The 13,503-nt window shown below is 38.2% G+C and overlaps 1 protein-coding gene across 4 annotated transcripts in view; it reads left to right on the top strand.

Moving 5' to 3' along the window:
- Nucleotides 1–13,503, top strand: part of LOC106662822 (dual specificity protein phosphatase 10) — a 76,046-nt gene that overhangs the window by 42,557 nt on the left and 19,986 nt on the right. For 3 of the 4 annotated variants that reach the window (XM_014387199.2, XM_014387200.2, XM_014387203.2), the window contains one exon: nt 11,558–12,103. In XM_014387199.2, the coding sequence (XP_014242685.2) occupies nt 11,558–12,103 (546 nt within the window). Of the gene's footprint in view, nt 1–7,043; nt 7,273–11,557; nt 12,104–13,503 lie in introns of those variants that run through there. The other variant, XM_014387204.2, reaches the window with a different exon arrangement.

Here is a 13,503-nt window from a genome sequence, read left to right as displayed (position 1 = left end):
ATTTTTCCCCTGAGTAGCGTATCTATTAATGTAGAATGGGTTTTAATAGGCTCGATCATTCTTCAGGAATGTGTTGTTAAGATGAGACTAATTAGTTTATCTAGTGTCCTGGGTAATGGGCAAGAAAAATTTATATTTTTTCCTTCAATCTTTCGTACTTCAAAGGAAATATATTGGTTAGAAACTGTATGTAGACAAAATACGATGAGCATAAAGTGAGCTGGAATTCTGCATAAATTTGAAACAAGTTCTCATTAATTTTGGAAAATATTGCCCACATTGAATACGCAGTTTGGTTTTAATCGAACGTTCAAACAGTGCACAGCTCTCTTATCATTTGATGTTATAGAAAGAGATTAGCCATGGTTTCACATTATTTATGCAGAAAGATAATTTTGAAGGACCATCTCCCACTGACGTCGGTCGTTTAAATTGCTCTGGAGTGCATACAAGTGACGCTGTATTCCCTTAATTTTGAACATTAAAGCTTCCTTCTTGGGTAAATATGCTACAGTTTTCTAACCTGAAATCATAGCGATTGAACAATGCGCCAAAGAAACAAAAAGGCTAGGTATACATTCCTGGAAGGTAGCCATTTTCTGTGACAATCAAGCAGCACTTATGGCCCTAGGCAAAGAGTGTGTGGAACTGCATGGAGGCCCTGATGGAAGTCAGCCACACTAATGTCCTGATCCTGGGCAACGAAAAGGTTGGCCAAATAGGGGGCCAACACGGACTCTCTGGGTCCTGAACCCTACTGTGGATAGGATCCTGCCACCAAAAAGGATACATCTTAAAATGGATTCTTAATGAGTCCAAAACCTCGTGGAACAATATCACAAATATGTGGCACGCGAAGAGATTCACAGAAGGACCATCCGCAAAACATCCAAAAGAATTACTGGAAGGCAACCGCAACCGAACCAGGATTCTGGTTGGACTCCTAACAGGACAGTGCATTCCCAAATACTCGGATGTCTTTAAAAGGACAATGAGGATCTTTAACGTCCGTTTGTGTTGAAGCTTTACCAGCCCCGAGGAGCCAAGAAGAAACGTCACTCCCCTAATCAGACCGTATGCTGCGCGTAAAGGGCTACCCAATCAGCATGGTCTCCCACGCCCCAAGACCATTTTATCTCCCAGAGTATTGGGGCTCCTCCAGCATAAGAACTTCCGGATCCGCTCCGGCCGCGGTTTTGTTTAAAGTGGAATTACTAACTACCCTCTAGAGGAGATTGCCTTCGGTAAAGGTCGCCATTCGTGTGCACCACCGACCATTATTCCCATCCGCCACTTCTCACGTATTCGAGGGACTCCGTCAGCTTAGTCTGAGCGTCCTCAACGCTATACGTTTCGGTGGTCCGATCCTTCGTACCCCATGAGGCCGGGTTTATAACGATGACCATACGTAAGTGCTTGATCCGGGATGAGGAGGAGACCACAAAACACATTCTACTTTTCTGTGAAGGTCTATGTAGGAGCAGGTTCTTGCAACCAGGGCAAGAAAAACCCAAGCAAGATCCTACACTAAGGAGCCGCTGGCAAGCTATGGAGACTGTTTAATAACCTGAAGCTGATCAGTGAGTTATAAACAACGGGAAGCACAATAGATCTACTGAGGTAGAGGCGCAGTAGTTCTTGTGGCCGCCTCTTTTATTCCTAACCCTTGGGTAACTTTTCTGCCACTCTAATGGTTGTTGCAACCGTTCAAAATCTGGAGGTCAATGTAAGTCGGTCGAGGGTTTGATACGAATCGTTCTAACACAGTGTGTTGAGGTCAACTATATGGTGGACGTTGAGATTTACCTCTAGGCGTAGGTTCATTTACGTTAATTCATTAACGCGTTTCTATGTGGGAATGTCCTTTTCACGGCGGAATGACGAAACACGTATTTCATTTTTCTCTGCTATGTTGTTAGATTAATTTTTATATATTTAGGACTAGGTTGTTTATTATTCAGCTACTATTCTAATTTGCTGACTTTGTATGCACAAATATATCTCTCTCCCTCTCTCTTTCTTTCCTTTTTATTTCTTTTACTTTCTATCATTCTATCTATTTGTGTACCTATCTCTCTCTCTCTCTCTCTCTCTCTCCCTCTCTCTCTCTCTCTCTCTCTCTCTAACTATCTCTCTTACACGCGCGCGTGTGTGTGCGTTTTGTAATTATTCTTTTCTGTATCATTTCTCTTTGCAATTACCACATTTAATAAAGTTTCTAGTTCCTAGTAGAAGAATTGGAGATGTTAATATGTTTTATTCTGAATGTCATTGAACTAGGACACTGTTGGTCAATCTGTTTTTATCAGTGGGTTGAAAATTTTGGCAGCTTAGCATTTCTGGGTTGAAAATTTGATACCTTTGAAAATTTTTTTCTTAATGTTGTCATTTGTGACAATAAACAATTTCTGTAGTTTCTATTAAGTTTGTGTAATGTATTGCGTTATGTACCAGATTTACATTTAACTTTGCACTTGGCATATTTTATGCTGCTTATACATTTTATACATATACTATTTGGAAATTTTCCCGAAATGTATGTAATAATAAAGAATATTGGATTTGATCATTTTACTTTATATTTTTGGACTTAAGGACTTCATGAGCATTGATTTGTTATTTGTCATTAGCACCATGTACAAAATGCATGAAAGTTTGGTTTTTAAAAGGATAGTTGGATAAGCTCACTGGTCAAATCAAACCTGTAAATTTTATTAGTTAATTATTAATGCGATAAAATCANGGTGTGGTGTTTGTTATCACTTCCAAAGCTAGGGTTGGTGTAGTGGGAAAAGCTCCCGTCATCATCATACAACCTAGTCTTTGGAATGACCTTAGCTTGTTAAAAATCAATACATACTATTGGGGGGAGAGGGAAGGACTTATGAGTATAATTGGTTTGAATGATGTTACACACGTACATTATGTAAATTCTAAGTACCTCTTTACTGTCACTCGTGTTTTACAAAAGTTAAATGATATTGGAACAATAGTACCGGTGCGATGACCACTGACATCCTGTCCCGTTTTATGTTCCTTGACTTCTGATTTTCCAGTGTGGCTGATCACGTATTCAAGCCGGTGCGGTCGGCATTCTGTCATTGTCACCGCTGACAAACTCGGAATTTATTCGGTTCCGAATATGTGGATAACTTCCATGATACTATTTTATACAACACAAAGATAATTCTTTTCCGTTTATAATAGTAATTGCTTCGCTTCCGACCTCCTTCCTGTGAGACCCGTGGTATTCAACCTTGTATGTAGAACAGAGTACGGACAATAGAATGTCTAGATATGCAAAATTGCCTTTTTTTTCTTTTCTTAACAGCTGGCAGATAGCTATTTATGTCACGGGCACATCGAAGATACCTAAATTGTTTTTAAGCTAACAGTGTCATTTTGCACAGATTTTTTTTTTTAATAATTCAGAAAAGATCTTTGATTTTGAATAAAAGGCGAATTAGTCAAGCTAAAATTGAATTTAAAAAAATTACGCCGAACTCGATATTTAAGAGAAATGCAAAACCACCTATCACATATGACAACCGGTGGATATCAACTGACACGCTTGAAATACGAAAATTGACAAAAGGAAGTAATAAAATTCTTCTAACCACTAAGGGACATAGTACTTAAAACAACTTAATACGTTAAAAAGACGGTAATTACCAAAGAAACAAGTAATTAATTGGAAGTATTAATAAGAGACCACAACAAATAATAAGATACAGCAATGCGGGTGCTATAAAAGTGTTTTATGATTAGTGTGGACTACCCTCGGAATTTATGGACTTTTTATCACTTATTTAGCTGCTTTTTTATTTCTTTTATTTGAATAAGCTTCATTTAAATAAAAATTAAAACAGCAGAGACAAATTTAGAGTATCAAATAGTAGAGCAAACGAAAAAGTTCTTTTCACGTCCATAAATTTATTGTTCTGTTTAGACGTTCTCGTCTTTCTTTCTTACTTTCTTTTGCTTTTATGGTGACTTAAAAAATGCGAAAGTTTGTCTTATTTTATCCAAAAAAAACTTTTAAAAAGAAACTAAAGTAACTATACATTTACAACATTGGAATCTTCTGCAGGTACAAAGTGCCCACTCTTGATTTTTGACCAATTTGGCTATCACATCCTTTGGAAATAATTAACCATCGAAACAGAGTATTACAATTCGTGAAATCCGTAAAGAATTTATTTTATATGGGGACTGGTTAATACCACATAATGGTCGAGCAGTAGTTATGCCTGTAATTTGCTTGTTTCCAATTATTTTGTCTGCCACTAGCTCAGTTAATCTGTCAGACGCGTTTCGGAATTTAGCCATGTGTTGGATCTGTCTCCTTCCTATGGTAACTATGAGTACCTAGTACCATTTGCAGTAACTATGTTGACTCTTAATAATAAGTAGCTGTGAGAAATGTTTGATGCCACTAAATGGTTTAGCAGTAGCTATGCTGCTGCATCCAACTAATCATTTACTATGAGAAATATATAATCATATACTAGTTTAACAGTAAGTATGAATAGTAAGTGAGAAATGTTTGATAGCTAATAATGGTTTAGCACTTACGTTGTTTCCTTCAGTAGGTATAAGAAATATTTGATGCCGCATAACCACATAAAGGTTTGGCAGTTAGTAGCTAAGAGAAATGATTTTTAAGACATGGTTTAGTAGTAGTTATATTTTACAACCAGTTTTATATACATGATGTGTCATATATATGATACGTAATTTTATATCTCATAATGGTTTACAAGTAACTAAGCTGATTCCTAATAATCATTAAAGGTTGAAAAGGAGTTGTCGGTCTCAATAGTAGTCCTCAGTTTCGTCTACTATGCAATCTCCTTTATTATTTAGAGTTCATCATTAAGAGGGCTTTTTACCAGATTCCCAAGTTTTATTAAGGACTACCGTAATATCCTTCAGGTTTGGGTTTTGCATCTCCCAGGAGTTTCAGCTTTTCTTCTCGGCCTGCAGGCCTTCGCACTAACAATGATATTCTGCTGTTTCTTCTACTTTCTGGCAATATCGACACGGGCTTTTATTCTGTTTCTCGTACTCTCGGCGTATGCCCTTTTTATGGCGAAATGCTGAAACGCTTTGAATAGGCTGGCCAGAATGACCGGATATAATCGACCTACATCAGCAGATGTATTGTAAATTTGAAGAATGAAGCTAATTTCCGTTCAGTAGTTCAACGTATGACATTAATTCTGTAATAGCGCGCTGATTATTGGAGAGGATAGTCGTAGTGTTTATTGAGTGTTGTGTGTTTAGTTCAACGTATGACATTAATTCTGTAATAGCGCGCTGATTATTGGAGAGGATAGTCGTAGTGTTTATTGAGTGTTGTGTGTTTTAGTAATTTTGGGTGAAAGTAAACTCATTGATAAATATTAAAAAGTGTCTTTTGTACGGGCAGTTTTGTAATATCTTCCAAAAGACGGCTCGGTATACTTCTACCAGTCTGGAAATATCTCTGTTTACTGGAGGTTAGCCCACTCTTCACGAATTTCAAGATCGTGGAGTGCATCAGGACAGGTGATGGACGTGCTCTTATTCGTCTTTTGAGGTTATCCCATAAATGTTAGATGGAATTCAAGTCTAGAGAACGGACTGGCCAGGCTAAGACCCTGATGTTATACTGTAGAAGTTATACTGAATGAACGTTTGTACTATGCGAGCGACATGTGGACGGGCATTATCGTGGATTAGAATAGGATTGTCGCTGATTTCATCGAGGATGGGCAAAGCATGATGTTCCAAAATTTCATCCATAAAGCGAGTGACCGTCAAAGATCCTCTACGAACAACAACCAACTCTGTGTGACTCTCCGTTGAAATTCCAACCCACACCATCACTGAGCTACGTTGAAAAGGTTGGCTCTGGGAAAAATTACGGGTTTCGTACCTTTCATTTCGCCTTCTCCACACTCTTTCACGCCCATCTGGAGATCGCAGACCAAATCTACACTCATATGTAAACAGTACAGCAGACCAATCGTTCAAAGACCAATGGCTGTGTTCTTGAGCAAATGCGAGCCGTGCAATTCTGTGTGTTCTGGTCGATTCTGGTCCTCCTACGGAGCGAAAAGCCATCAGTCCTTACTGATTTCATCTTCCTCGAGCAGTGCGTTCAGAAATTTGGACACCTCAAACATCCTGCAGCTTGAATAGTAAGGTGCCCATTTCGCAAAATTCTCAAAGTCAAAAAACGGCTTTACTGTGGTTCTGTTACCTTAGGGCGTCTAGAACCGGGCCTTCTATGGTAGGACCCAGTTTCTCGAAAACGTCTAACGTCGTCTCGCAGAGTTTCGTAGGGAACTCAGATGGCAATAGCCGCCTACCTCATGGAACGTCCATCATCAGTGCCACATTACTCGCAACACCCTCAGTACTACGTGACATTTTTAAGTTTAAAAATTGAAATTAAGAAAACAAAGATGAAAACTAAACAGCTTATTACTTCAAAATTCAAATGAGACTGAATAAACATTTTAAATTCCCTAAAAAATTAAACATTGAAAAAACCTTTATCCTTGTTTTGGATTAAGGATTAAGTGTGTTTACGTCTAATTGATATTCCCAATTTAAAACGTACCATAAACAAATATTTATTGATAAAAACAATGAGACTAATTAAGAGCAGGATTTTCTTTTATGGAGAAAATGAAAAAAAATCAGTTGGGTGGGATTTTTGCCTGTCAAGGTATATATATTTTTTAAATAGTAAATATTGTGGTATTTTGATGGTCAAGTGAGTGTTTGCTAATAACTTTGCATGGAGTTCCATCCAGGGTCGGTCTCGAAAGACGGAAAACTTGAAGATCGCCCGTTGTTTTTGACCCTGCGACGGCGCCATGCCATGGCCGAATACCAACGGGACAGGTTCGAATACCAGATCGACTCCTCAAGAAAATCAGGAGCCGAAGAACAGAAAACGGGACAGAAAGTCAGTGCGATGACTGCGAGTGGAGGGAGCTGGGTGGGGGCTGACACGCGGTGACTCACCTTCCATTCCTTCCTTCGGCTATCACTTCGCCCGGAGTCAGTCTAGTCTAACGTAGCGCGCTAAATAACGGAGTGTGTGATGTGCAGTGGGTGATTTATTTAAAAAAAATACAATTTACAACGAATTTTTAACCCTTTGGCCGAGACGAGTTTAACACCCCCTGACATGGATTACACGGAGGATTTCGGCTGTTGACATTTATTTAAACCAAAAAAGAAACCGCACAAAGGGCCATCTCCCCTTGCAAAAAGGTAAATTCTTTAATGCCAATTTTATGACAGTACATTTTTTATTAGATTATAAAGGGACTGTCGAACCTTGGGTTTCGTCCTGTAAGGAGATCGCCCTAACTCGACCACGACCATCGGTGAAATCGTGGATTTCGCTGATCGCGTCAAATGCAAAAAACGTTTCGCAAGGGAGCACCAAAACAGTTGTTTGTATTATTCGTCCCTGCCAAATCTAAATATAGTGGTGATGCTTCGAGGGGGGGACTCGATTACGTAATCCCCCACTTTTACTCTTTTATAATGTGTGGGCCTAACACGTGTTTTGATACTGCGTTTCATTAAACAAAAAAAAACAAAAAAAAGATTTTAGAGCAGAGCTTCCGGGGTTGGGCCAACCACCCGATGATCCGGAAGGCAACGTTAGGAAGCGCTCGCCTTAAGGTCTCGGAGTGCTTAAGTCCACTCCCCCATACATACCCCACTAAACGTTCCGATTTTGATTACAACAAAAAATAAATACATAAATAGCCTCATTTCGAAAATCCAGGCCGACCTTGCATAACGCAAAATTTTAAAACATTGTAAAAAAAAAAATACGAGTGTCTAATCAGCGTTTGAAAATGAATCAGCCACGAAAGGTTCCTTTTTATCCTTGATAATGGTATTAAAATAAAGAGGCAAAATAGATTAAATAAAGCGGGAGTTGACACGATTTGTTCAAGATATCGTCGGATGGATGGCGCTTCTTCCGGGTCTTCAGGTAGAACAGCCCCCCCACCCCGGAAACCCTAATCGGAAAACGTCTGTTTCCTGAAACGCAACATCGAAATTACAAGCGTCCCACATAAAACAGTTTAGATTGAGATTAAAAACAAATTCATGTACGATTTTTAAACCCCTTGGCCGTACAAAGCGAAGGCGAGCGGTGCCACATTGCCGATTGTCAGGAATCCTATCTGCAAAACGACCAGTGGGAAGAATTTATAACAGTAGAAACCAAAAGCCTAAAACAGCGCAAAAAAATTCATTATTTCAACATGATGGTACTACTAAAGTTCATGCTTTGTAGCGATGTGTATGTATGTGTGTTCGTTGTCTGTCGTCAGAATGAGTGGTGAGGTATGCCTGTCTGTTGAGTAGCTCTCATTTTATCTATCCCTCCCACCCTCCTTCTCACTCTTTCACCCTCTCTTTTCACTCCCTTCCTCATTTTTTCTTCTCTCTCCTCTCTCTTCTCTCTCTCCTCTCTCTCTCTCTTCTCTCTCTTCTCTCTCTCTCTCTTTTCTCTCTCTCTCTCTCTTGTCTCTCTCTCCTCTCTCTCTCTTCTCTCTCTTCTCTCTCTCTCCTCTCTCTTCTCTCTCTCTCCTCTCTCTCTCTTCTCTCTCTCTCTCTTTTCTCTCTCTCTCTCTCTCTCTCTCTCTCTCTCTCTTGTCTCTCTTCTTTCTTTCTCTGCTTCTCTCTCTCTCTCTCTCTCTCTCTCTCTCTCTTTTCTCTCTCTCTCTCTCTCTCTCTCTCTCTCTCTCTCTCTCTCTTGTCTCACTTCTTTCTTTCTCTGCTTCTCTCTCTTTCTGTCTCTCTTCTTTCCTTCTCTGCTTCTCTTTCTCTCTCCCTCGTTCTTTCTCTCTCTTTCTCTCTCTCCCTCTCTCTCTCTCCCTCTCTCTCTCACTCACTCTCTCTCTCTCACTCTCTCTCTCTCTCACTCTCTCTCTCTCTCTCTCTCTCTCTCTCTCTCTCTCTCATTCTGAACTTTATTTCTTGTCCTCTTTTCTCACACATCAGAAACCTCTCACATATCTCATCCTCATTATCTTTTGTTTCTCATTTCGTGTTTATTCATGTTTTTTATGTTTATGTGTATTTAATTTTACTGTGGGTTTTTCAGCTAGAATCAGTAGAAGAATCAAAATAATTCTCTATTTCTCTATTCTATAAGTTCTCTATTATTAGGTTGGCGGAATTTTTAAAATAATAAATGGATAATTGGTTAAAGTTTTGAAAATATATTTTCTACTGATGCTTTCTCGTGTGTATGCATGTTTGCGGTTTATTTTGAAGCAGTGAATTCTTCCTGAATATCAGAAAATAATTTCCTTTCCTTTCCACTTCGAAAAGAAATCATATTTTTAAACCATTTTTATACCAAAGCGAGCAAAACGAAAACAAATAGTTTTTGTTTTCTTTCTGACAATACGATGTTGTTGGCAGCGGCGTTTTCGTCCTTCGAAACCCGAGGAAATAAAAGAACGGATATTCCAAATTGTTTGATAAGGAATAATATTCCCTTGAGAAACGATAGCGTTTCGACGAGATAGAATTATAGATTATAAAACCACGAATGAAGAATAAAAAAAGAACAACATCGCCTTGGAGAGTCAGCTCATCTCAGATAAGAAGGAAGAGTCGAATATAAACTATGAGAAATAAAATTATAAAATATTTTCTAAGTAATGTTTTATTACGGAAATATTTTTAGTAAAAGTTTTTAGAAATAAAAAATTTGAAGGATAGGTGTAATCATTTTAAAAAATTGTAATCCTTGTAATTAAAGTATGAAGTTCAGGCTTTAGTCTGTATTAAATAATTTACTAATTAATTCTGTTGTTTTTCATTTTTAAAAATGCTTGCTTTTTATATTTTTGAGGTCCATCGTATAGAAAAGTTGGATTTTTGAAAGTTAATCCAACAGAATGATTTTCGATAATTTATTTATGGTGAAAACTATTTTTACACGATATCCACTATGCTGGTTTTTCTAATAATTTATTATTCCATCAAGAACTGAAAATAACTCGAGTTTATTAGAGTAAATATAATCGCGTTGAGTGTATTCATGTCGGGTTATATTTATAATTTAATTCAATTTACAGACGTGATGTCCTTATTTTTAGCTATTTTAATTTTTCCTTGATCTTCTCCCAGTGTCTCTTTAACGTAAATATCATTTCAGATAGTGTTTGACGCTTGTTTAATTTTACCGAAACTCATGTCAAGTTGACTTTTGACGCAAAATTGAAAAAGAAAAAATTAAAAAAAGAAACGCAGGTTTAATGGTCATTGTTGGTTGTCCACTGGTAGTCTTCAGATCTTCTTCACGTCAAACCAGATGATAAATCACGCCAACGAGCGTTGACTCCACTCTCCAGAAACATTCGCTCCACCAGCAGAATAAAACAATATGTATGTTACACGACGAACAAGGTCATCCCACCATCTGTGTTTACCTTGATCAATAGTAAACACAATTTGGAAATCTATTTGAGAAATTGATACGTACAATTTTTAACGACATCGGTTTTATTTTTGTACTCCAATTGCTCCGTGTCACTGTTATAAAGATGAAATATCAAAGATGATTTATTTTGTCAAGAATTTAAGGCAAATGGAGGAGGAAGGAAGGTCGCTAAATGGATGATGAATCACTTCGAACGGGTTTCCCTTTCAGGGTCGTCTTGCATATTGTCGATGCATTGGGATCAATCAAATCCCCTCAATATTTGGATAACATTAAACCTTAAAAAGATAAGAAAAACGTTCGTTTATTAAAACGTAATAAAAATGTTTGCCGCCCTGTCAAAACGAGTCGTAAAAACTGCGCTTTTGACGTTTAGTGTGTCCGGTCGTCACGCTGGTTGGTTTTATAATTGGGCTCTTCATCCTTTGAATGTGTTTTTACTATTATTTCGCTATCCGAGCTGTTCCTCTGTCATTATGTGGTTTACTTACGAAAAATGTTTGAAAAAAAATCCGCGTTAAAAAATTGAGATAAGCAGATCTTTCATTCATTGTGGAGATCCGTTGCGATATTCCCAGTGATCCATTTTGAATTCCTCGGACGGTTATTTGAAATCAGTATTTTATATAATAAATAGAGTCAGCAAAACAAGATTTTTACAATTAATAGAAAATATTTAAATTAATTATTGTTTTTACGTAAGGTCTTGGTTGAGATGAAAAAGTTAAGTGTCACGAGCGGGATTCGAACCAACGACCTTCGGGCTCAATACGCCTTTGCTCTAACCACGTGAGCTTGTAGGTTGAGATGGGGAGTTGGTGTCCGAGTGGATCGAAGTCACGATAGTTAAAGTGGTTAGAGCAGCGGCGTATTGAGCCCGAAGGTCGTGGGTTCGAATCCCTCTCGTGACACTAACTTTTTCATTTCAACCGAGACCTTACATAACTAGAAAATATGTGGATAAGATGCTAATTCATAAAATCCAGTTATATAATCTATTCTATTTTCCACGATGACATGTAGTTTAATCTTCTCACTATCTGCTTTTTATAACGTGAAGTTTTGGTTTTTTAGGTTGTGGAATGAACGGCACTGCTGCAAGATGGTGGACGGGGGGTGCAAGCCGCGAGGGACTCCATTTGGCTTTGAACCGAAGCCTTTCTGAACCTGGTCCTCCGAAGAGGTGTAAACTGGAAACAGCCAGCTTACCCGCCAGCCCGTGTATAGAAAGCAAGACCCTGCAGCGGTCGTGGGTGCTCAGCACCCTTGGACGCATAACCCCCGACGTCCTCGCGGATCGGATGTCCAATTCCATGACTCCCATTCTGATCGTCGACGTCCGGCCGTTCATCGCCTACAACGTATCGCACATACGAGGATCCGTTAATGTGAGTTGTTCGGACCGCATTTCGCGAAGAAGGCTGGAACAGGGCAAAGCAACCCTGGCCGACCTCGCGTCCACCGTTATCGGCAAGGAGAAAATGAGGCAGAGAATCCACAAGGAGGTCATCGTTTACGACGAGAGCACCTCCGAAGTCGACAGAATTGCCAATAACCATCCGCTGTTCCTCGTAATCACGAGTCTTGTCCAAGACCAACGGTTTCCAGTCCTCTTACTCGGTAAGTCATCATCATATTTTCACCTATTTGTACGAGAAAAAACACGCGAATTATCTCAAAACATTTCACCTATCTTACGTTATTTTCAAAACCGGTCGACGGAATTTGAAGGAAAATGAATCGTCTCGGAAGCTGTCTAGGAAACGAGCCGAAGACAACGAAACCGGACTGCCTTGAGTTAGCTCCAGCCTTGTTTGGCCTGCACACCCGAATACCTTCCGCATCCCCATTTCTTTGTTAACGTCTTAAACCTTTGCTCTTCAGAAAGGAGATTGATTTACGACTTTTAACGTTTTTCTCTCTTTTTCACGTTCTGTTGCCAAATCCCTTTGGCATCCCAGTGGATGTACATGCAGACGTGCAACATGACATAAACACATTTTAGCCTGATTTATCGTATTTCGCACAATTCTATCTAACATTAAAACATAAACTTTTTAAATAGTTATTATATTTTTTTTAACAGTAGCGTTTAATTTGTATGGTTGTAACATAAATTGTTTCATTGGCCCAAATTTAAGCCTTAAATAAGTATTAAAGTTTCTTAGTTATTTATTTTCATATTCATAAACTATATTTTTAAAGATATTAGATTTTTAAACTAGGTTTTTTTATTGTTCTTTACCTTTTGTGCTATGACTAATTATTTATTTTCCAAGAAAGTTTATTTATTTTTTTATTTTTTTTTTTCGTCGAGACGTATATAAATACTTAGTTCTACTAAAAAAAAAACGATAAAAGTTTACTTAGAGGGGACCATAACTAATAATTATTATGACTAATGAATTTATTTTAAAAATACTGGGATGAGTCAGTTTTTGGCAATAGCCCTGTGTCGAAGGAGGACGCCAGGTGCCTCCTCGGGCCCTGAAAACGTCTTAGGGCGTTTATTTATTGTTTAGACGGATTATTTCTGGAAGTCTACCGGGTGGAAGTGTTTTTATTTCCGACTGGCTGGAAAATTTAGCAGATTTGATCTAAAACGAAAAAGTATTATGTAAAGATTATTGCTTGTCTCGACACCTTCGCGTTTTAATTCAATGGGAACCTGATGATTTATTTTATTTTGGCTTTACACGGGATTTATGTTGTCCGACATAAAACAGAATCAAATCTGTTATTACAAAACGTGTTTTTTTTTTTTTTTTAATCGCTTAAGTTAGCGTAATATCTAGTAGTTAGGGGTGCTTGTAAACCGGGATTTGCCTACTGCAAATTTATGCCCGTCGTATATTTTTTTTGTAACAATTATTACACCAAGAAATTACGATTTATCGGGTGACTTTGGCAATTTTTAAAGCCCCTACTCGTTTTATCGCCTCCGGCTGACTCACCGTCAATAAAAGGAACGACATAAATTATACAGTATGACGTACAAACTTCTCCCAGTTTTCTTACAA

Source organism: Cimex lectularius, unplaced genomic scaffold, assembly GCF_000648675.2.
Source record: "Cimex lectularius strain Harlan isolate CLEC.00 unplaced genomic scaffold, Clec_2.1 scaffold73, whole genome shotgun sequence".
Lineage (NCBI taxonomy): Eukaryota > Metazoa > Arthropoda > Insecta > Hemiptera > Cimicidae > Cimex > Cimex lectularius.
The sequence above is the reverse complement of the archived record's forward strand: the minus strand, read 5'-3'. Positions and strand labels throughout refer to the sequence as shown.